The sequence below is a fragment of the Megalops cyprinoides genome, chromosome 12 (assembly GCF_013368585.1).
Source record: "Megalops cyprinoides isolate fMegCyp1 chromosome 12, fMegCyp1.pri, whole genome shotgun sequence".
NCBI lineage: Eukaryota > Metazoa > Chordata > Actinopteri > Elopiformes > Megalopidae > Megalops > Megalops cyprinoides.
The window spans coordinates 14,321,799-14,329,804 of NC_050594.1; the positions used below are offsets into that span (position 1 = coordinate 14,321,799).

Sequence of the window (8,006 nt, forward strand, 5' to 3'; positions counted from 1 at the left end):
GAACATCAGAGGTTGTGTCCCTGTGTGAGTTAAAACATTTCTTTTTTCAATGAAAGCTGCTCTCTTTTGAACTCATGTCTTTACAAAATTCTGAATAAGGGGTTACAGTTTACTACGGATTTGTGTTTTCCTTTGACAGTTCTTAGGGTCAACATGTGCACCCTATAGTTCACACCTATGTGTCAAAATGTAGGACTGAAAGAATTCACTCAGCTTGTGTTGATAACTTTTTTACTTTTTAAAGGCCTGTACAAATAAACAGTAGAATGAAAGCCACTGACACTCACGTTTTATATCTACATACACACAGTTGTAATCACTGAAACCCCAAGGAAATTCTCGACAAAGCATGAAATAAACCCACGTGAGAGGACTCCCATACCTCCTGGGAAAAGCTGGATTATAAACAAGCAGTCGGAAATAAATATGTATTTAGGAGCCACGTGTCAAGCGCTGAATGAATTTCGTGTTTAACACGACCTTAATTACTCGTTTGGTGACAGTTCAGCAGAAGGCAAAGATTTTTTTTAATGGGAGGTCACTGAAAGGCTGTGGGTGGGGTCGGGATGTAAAGACGAGTCTTGCTGTCTATCTCCACTATAAACCCGGCCTCAGTCCGGGAGCGCAGCTGTCGTTGCGCTTTGTGTGGCGATGTCGAGCCGCGTGTCTGCACTGTGACCGTGCTTGCGCGCCCTGCAGCACTCAGCGGAATGCTGCCCGCCTCCAGAACGGCTTTTTCTACATGACAGTGCAGCCGTTCACTCCTCTGAACCTTAAGGGATACCGACAGATTACCATGAGTTGCCTGGATGTTATGTGCCCAGCCTATGGACATTACGCACCGTACGCCACAGCTGCCACTGCTTTCAATATCAACAGCTTCCAGGTAGGAGAGCGCGATTATTCTGCTATTGGAATAAAGTGAACGACGCTAACTTCTAGCAGAATATAACCGTCGTGAGGTTTTACGATTTCATCTGCTTGTTTAACGAGATATTCCTGCAAAATATAAACGTTCAATATTCCGTCATGTACCAGACTTTCGTATTTTAAGACTTACATGAAGTTTGTCAAGGTTGACAAAACTGTTTTGTTTTTGGGAGGGTGGTACTATCTGTATTTATTTTCATATAAATGATTAAAACAGTGAAAAATAACGAGCACGATGGGGTGTATAGATTAAGTGCTCAGGGGCACAAGTTTCCGGTCCCATTGCGGTTTTTTCTCGGTTGGATTTCATGAGGTGCCGGCTGTAGAGAGCTGAAGTAAATACCGTTACCGTCAGTTTCACTGACTGAGTGGAATGGAAAGTAGGGGAGACCATTTATCACCAAATAATTAACTAACGCGGGTAACGCTGCACTGTAATAAGAACTCTTAAATGCTCTGTCAATGACTGTCAATCGGTTGTTTCCAGGCACCAGTCTGTCTAAGCCATTCAACCTCCGGGAAGGTTTCAGGGGGAAACACGAGGATGCAGAAAGGGACAGAAGTTGTTTCGGGAGCCGGGACTGGACCAGGGGCCGCCTCCTCGTTCCCTCCAGCGGCGTCCAGAGTAGAGGACGGCCAGAAGGAGAAGCAGGAGACCCCAGAAGCGGAGTACCTGAACTCTCGCTGTGTCCTCTTCACCTACTACCAGGGAGACATCAGCAGTGTGGTGGATGAACACTTCTCACGAGCACTGAGCTCCTACATTGAGGGAGAGGGGAAGAAGCGTAGTGCTGACCTGCGAGCAGGTAAGCAGCCTATGGAGCGGGTGTATGGAGTGTGTGCAGGAGAGCACAACATATCCATGCATAGTATTTACTGACTATAAATATAGGGAGAGTGGGGGGAAGTATGAGGAGGGGGAACAGATACAGGAATGTGAGAGATGAAGAAAGGTAGCACAGGTAAAGGATGATAGCACAGGAAAAGGAAGGTTGCACAGGTAAAGAAAGGGTCACGGGAAAAGGGGGGTGGTATTGGTAGTGGTACATGGCACAGGAAGGTGGCACAGGCTCTGGGTAATGGAGCAGGCAACCATTGAATGGGATGGGTGAGGGAAGCAGGCCCATGCAGCAGAATGTGGCAGAAGAGAACGAGCTGGGTCCAGTTATGGTGAAGGAGTGTTCGGGTGGAGTGCATGGATGTTGGTGGTAAAATAACAGGGAGGGACACAGGGGCTGGGAAGAGGCACAGTCAGCGCTGGGCTCCACTTAGAACAGGTGCAGGTAAGGAGGTGTGGGGTCAAAGTTAAGTAAAGTCTGCCAAAAAGGGAAAGACACGTCAGAGAGACAGTCACGGCACAAGGAACTGAAAAGGTGAGGGAGCACTGAAGAAGTCTTACTGGATGAGAATCGTTACTGCACAGTCACTTCAGTATGGCTGGTCCTGCTTTGGTGTTTAAGTTCCACTCCTTATTTAGGTGTTCATATTTCTCATCCCAACTGTTCTGATGTCTCATTATTTTTTCTTTTACCAATGTACTTTCATGTCTTCATGTTTTCTATTTTAATATGTGTGACAACGGGCACTTATCAACTCAGAAATTCAAAGGCAAGAAAGGATATTTTCATTCCCCTAAAATAAAGGTGGATTTTTTCACAATTTTTGGGTGCAAAGTATGTTGGATCTCTTGCCACTTTTATATATTTGCCTCCATAAAACAAAAGTCTGGGTTTTTAATGATGCAAAAAAGGGAAGTAAAAATGCCGTGAAAGTTTTCCTTCTCTCGATGTGAAAAAGTGTTTCTCGCACAGAGAGAGAGAGCGTCTCTCATTCCAGTTATACATCTTCATCCAGACGCAGAGAAGAAACTTCCTGCCTCACAACAGATACTATGTTTATACATGGCGGTAAGTGTAGAACCACGCCGATGTATCGCGTTCAAACGAGCGCCTGGCCAGCCGACCATCCTGCAAGGCCCACAATGATGGGCCCGTGTGATTTATCTGTGGCCCCGTTTGATTGGGACAACATGGCTGGTGTCATTTTCAGAAGAATTCTAAATATAAAAGTAACGGCTAAAAAATAAAACGGCCTCCTGACATTCTAGCAGGGCAAAGGGTCCAGAGAAAACAACAGGTGGGGGGCGGGGGGGTTGGGGGAGGGGGTTAGTGGGGGGGGGGGGGTATCGGGGGGGTGGCCGTCACCGTACTGCGCTGACATGAGAGTGAGATGTGTCGCCACAACAAGTGATTTAGGGCGGCGCGGCCTCATGCTGGTCTCCTGGTTAGGGCTGCTGCCTTATATAGCCTGGCAAGGCCTCGCGACTCCGCCGGGCTCCGCTCTCACCATGTCGTCCTTGTATTCATTTCCAACGGGCGCGTGCGAGTCTCATTCAGCAGGGACACATGGGACGTTTCCATCAGGAACAAATCCTGGAAAACTTGGGGGGGGGAGTGGGGGGGGGGGCATCTGGGCAGGGGCATACATTGCACCCCACACAGATCGTATCCATGTGTGGCAAGATATTCACCGATCGGATTGCCACTGCTGTCTTTGATCAGACCTCACTGTGGTAACAAAAAAAAAAGTTGAAATTGACACGTAACCAGACTGAGGTTGATGTTTTATATGTGGGCATGGCCGCTGCCAAATCTCCTTTCATCTCTCTCTCCTGCTTTCCCCCTTCCCAGACACTCCCTCCCCCAGCTCCAGGCGCAGTTTCCCCCCCTCCTTTTGGGACAGTAACTACCCCTCCCCCCCAAGCCGGGGTCACTGCGAGGTGGTGTCTCCTTATTCTGTGGACCCTTACTCCTCGGCCCTGCATCCGGGGCTGCCTCAACCGCACCCCCACCCCTCAGAGTCCTGGGGATACGCCCAGAGCCAGGCCTATGGCCCCCCGCGACCCTTGCATGAACTCTACACCCCTGCGGGGCTGGAGCCTCACTACGGCCCCCTGCTCATGCCCGCTGTGAGGCCTGCGCACCTACCCACGCTCCCTGGCCATTATGATGTCAGCAAGCTGGACCCCGCCCCTGCTTGGCCAGGCCTCCTACCACCAGGCGATGTCACCCAGACCTTGGCCCTAAACATGGATGCAGGTACTAGCCTCTCCCCTTTTTCTGCCTCAGTCGTGCTGCCCGCACACTCACGGAGCACTTTATTTCCATACTATGACATAATAAGCCATTCTTTGCTGTGTTTTCACACTGTCTTTGATAAAACAGAGAAGTGTTGATAAGTAAGGAGAAATGTTACTAAATAGGTAAAAAAAAAATTTCCTCTTCTTTTCCGTCTTCTTGTTGTCATTATTGTCAGTGTAATCGGATAATGTGCAGCCAGGGTGTGGAAATGGTCAGCTCAGAATTGCTCTGTAAACTATACATATGAACAGTATGAACAATGTGGTTCTAGTGTCCCTTTCCTTTTTTGCCTTTATTAGCTTGTACAGAGTTGTCACACTGTGAGAAAGAAAAGCCCTAACTGAAAAACAACTTACTGCCCCTGTGAACAAACACATACAGACAAAAACAAGCAAATTAGGAGGATGCACTAATTAGTCATCACTGCTCTGTATGTGTGTTTGGCTCCACAGTGAGACGTGATGGTCCTGGTGCTCATTGTTGTCTCTCCCCTGCTTGTTTATCATAGGTCTGCAGCATCACAAGAAAGGGAAGGAACTGTACTGGTTCTAACAACCCCCGTCAAATCGACCCATCATTACTGGATCCAATTAAGTCTTGGGTCTGGCCCATTGAAACGCTGTTCCTTTTGTCCCTTGACATGGTTAGGCTGCAGCCACTCTTGAAATTCATGTGTGCACCATGGAGATGAAAAAAAAATACGCAGAGAGGGAGAGAGAGCGAGGGAGATTTGAGGGAGAGAGACCCTGGAAACAGTGTTCTGAACGGAGCGTTTTATTTCTCCTGTTACATTGGTGAACACATCTGCCAAACAGGAGTGGTAATGAGCGCTGCTCCATTTGGACAGAGGGGGAGAGAGAGCCTGATTTAAACAAGAGACATTTGTTGGGACACAGGGCACAGAGCGAAGATTGAAAGGCGTTCACGTTGAATGCCCAACGTCAACCCACAAAACATTTTGTATCCGTTGACACGTTGTTATTATTTTCATGCAACAAGATGGGAATGGAGGATTGTGGTTGTTCTTGTTGCTGTTTTGTTTTTTTTTATGTGCATATTTGTATATTTATGTATATCTTTAAAACTGAATCAGTGTTACGAAAGTCTCTTAGTAACATGGGAGGGTCAGGGCTGTTTTGGGTAAGAAGAAGGGCACGAGCTGGAAAGCAGTCAGGTGGTTGGTGTGAATGTAACCTCACAGAAATGCCACAGAAAAGTGTCAAATGTGATGACAGCTCAATTGTACTCAATGCTTTGGTCCATCATGTTATCAGTTACTTTCACCCTGGGACTAAATTCATGGTTTGATGAAAGCCTAAACAGCTCCTATGTTGTGAATGAGTCCTGTTGATGGTTTTTTTGACTTTGATATTCATTCATTTTGTTTCTGAATCTCATTGCAATTAATTAAATGTATATTAGTTCTGAAATGTCATTATGTGCAGGGACACACCTGCCTCATCTGATCACAGAGATGTGCTAAAGACCAGATATGTATATGAAGAGTAAATAAGCTGTTTTTTAATGTTCGCAGTCTCTAAAAATTTTAAGCTCTCAGTTCTCACATCTCATCTGTGCATAGAAAAGGATATTTATGTCTGTATGAATGAAAATACATCTACATGTACATCTACAATTGGATGGCTTTTCCCCAGCCCCTCTCACTTATACCTGATCAGGGCAGTATTAGCACAGTATTAGTACAGTATTCTTCAAAATCTCAATATGCATGTCAAAATCTTTTCCAAAAATACCTTTATAGCTGACCTGGGATACATTCCAGCAGCTAGAGGTTAACGGTTTTCACCCCATCCTGTGGATTTGCTTACCGTAAGTAAAACACCATTCATGCATAGAGGAGAATGAAAATAATACTTACATACATATTTTCCATATCCTGCACGAAAGTGCAAGTGAACATAAAATGATAGAAAGGTTGCGTTTATCTCATATGCTGCATGTCTTCTACTTGTGCAATTTTATTGTTCTTACTATGGGTTGAAATAAAAGATACATTTTGTAGTTGATGCCTCAGTTGTGTGCTGAGTAATGTTATGTTCCTTTTCCCACCATACTGAAAGCAGTGATATCTACTTTAAAGGACAATATCTAGGCATATCTTTTAGTCTTAAAACTATCAGCTATCATAAAATATGGCTAGCTAAAATGTTACACAACATTTATCCTGCAAAATAAACTGAAAGCAAAAAAGTGTACATTGACATGTCTGGTATAATTTATGAATTAGCTGTCCCAGTAGATGTGAGAATATACATCGCCAATCTTAAGTAGCGCTATGCAGGCAGCACAAAAGACATATTTTTTGTCCTTGGCAGGCCTCTCCACCTAGCAATGGAGGTTTCTAGAGGAGGGAGAAGGAGAAAGATACTTCACAGTAATTATGTTTAGTATTTTCTTTTTTAAAATGTTTGAGTTTTTTCCCTTTTACCATTTTGGAATTGCCAGTTGTACCTCATTAAGCTCGTCTCCCCGCAATACGTGCTGCTCATGCAGGAAGGCGAAAGCAACAAAAATGCAATCCTCCGATACACTGACACGCAGCCAACGGCCATTTTTCACATTAAAAGTTCCAAAGTGCACCACAGTAGAACAAAAGCCAACTTGAGGATGGGCACATCTCCAACGACATCATCTGAACAAGTCGCAGGCTCCTCGTGAACCGCTGAAGCAGCTGGCAGAGGGGACCCTGGCAGATCAGGGGGACGCTGGCTGATGAAGCCTACCCAGCCCTAACGGAGCAAAGCTAATGGCGTTCTGCTCCTGTAGACCCCTGGTCATTGTCAGCAAATGACAAAGCTCAGACTCAAACCCAGGTCTGAGCTGCAAGACTCAAGCTGCGCTCAGAACAAGCACCTTAACTAGGTGAGCCATTTATGCACTCTTCCTCAATAATTACTTAAAGGAAAAAGATCACCATTAATAAATTAAAGTCATATTTGTTTATGCAAACAGAAAGATCTGCACCAACAGCATTAAACTGCAAGCAACTCAGGTGCCGATGAATGACAGAGGAAACTGTCCTTCATGATCATACAGTAAAATCCTATCTCCTAGAGCTAAATCTGAGACATGACATGTAGCCTTTAAATTCTTTTTTATTTAAAGAGGATGACATCATTGTAAGGACGGCCTATATCCAATTAAAGCTACTGTGACTACTCATTTCCTTCTTAGCAACCCATTTTCCTCCATAGAAAATGTACCAGTTAGCCAGCTTGCAAATCTCAGTATGACCTAGTTAACAAGCCTTATTTATCTTGTGTCAATCTGATATGTCACTTCTATCCTGGATAAACTGGCCAACTACTTATTTTAAAAGTTAGTGAACTATTTACTTGGTATATAGATATATAGGAAATATTGCAACTTAGCTCCTTTTATAAATCTCTGCTCATGTTTCCTGCTATTTGCTAAATATTTATATGATCAGTTCACCCTGTTTCTAATTTATATATATAAGTATTTATCTGACAGAAGATTAGCTAGCTAGGTTTCTAGCTTTCCAGTAACATGTTGCTACCTAAGGTCAGAACTAGTTAGTCATTAGCAACTCCAATGTGACAAATTACTCAACTAAAACAAAAAAAATAATTTAAAAATAATTCAAATTACTTGTTTAAAAACAATACATCTTTGTCTTAGTATAATTTTTACTTCACTTTTAATTTGTCTGCAGTCTATTTTTAATCTGATTAATTTGTCATTTCACTTTTAGTAATGTGTTTAGTATGCAGTAGGACTGATTTCTTTTTCAGAAGACTGCTCATTTCACAGGACAGTTCAAAACTCATGCTAAAAAACACACCATTTTCCAGCTGTGCAAAGTCACACTGTCCAAAACATGGCATCCAGTCAAATTACAGCCTCTTTGTCTGATCTGTAGTGACATTGCCCAGTTAACCACTCCTCAATTAA

The 8,006-nt window shown here is 44.0% G+C and overlaps 1 protein-coding gene across 1 annotated transcript; it reads left to right on the plus strand.

Moving 5' to 3' along the window:
* The first annotated feature begins 615 nt into the window (after positions 1 to 615).
* On the plus strand, positions 616 to 6,090 carry vgll2b (vestigial-like family member 2b). Its single transcript, XM_036542820.1, has 4 exons — positions 616 to 886; positions 1,418 to 1,736; positions 3,621 to 4,028; positions 4,579 to 6,090. Exons 1-4 carry the CDS (start codon positions 743 to 745, stop codon positions 4,620 to 4,622), a joined length of 915 nt encoding a protein of 304 aa, XP_036398713.1. The 5' UTR covers positions 616 to 742; the 3' UTR covers positions 4,623 to 6,090.
* The last annotated feature ends 1,916 nt before the right edge of the window (positions 6,091 to 8,006 follow it).

Bases quoted from the DNA above. Each gene is read 5' to 3' on its own strand.
- vgll2b (XM_036542820.1), top strand. From the start codon at position 743: ATGACAGTGCAGCCGTTCACTCCTCTGAACCTTAAGGGATACCGACAG. The intron at 1,737-3,620 runs GTAAGCAGCCTA...CCCCCTTCCCAG, and splicing joins TAGTGCTGACCTGCGAGCAG to ACACTCCCTCCCCCAGCTCC. The intron at 4,029-4,578 runs GTACTAGCCTCT...TGTTTATCATAG, and splicing joins GGCCCTAAACATGGATGCAG to GTCTGCAGCATCACAAGAAA.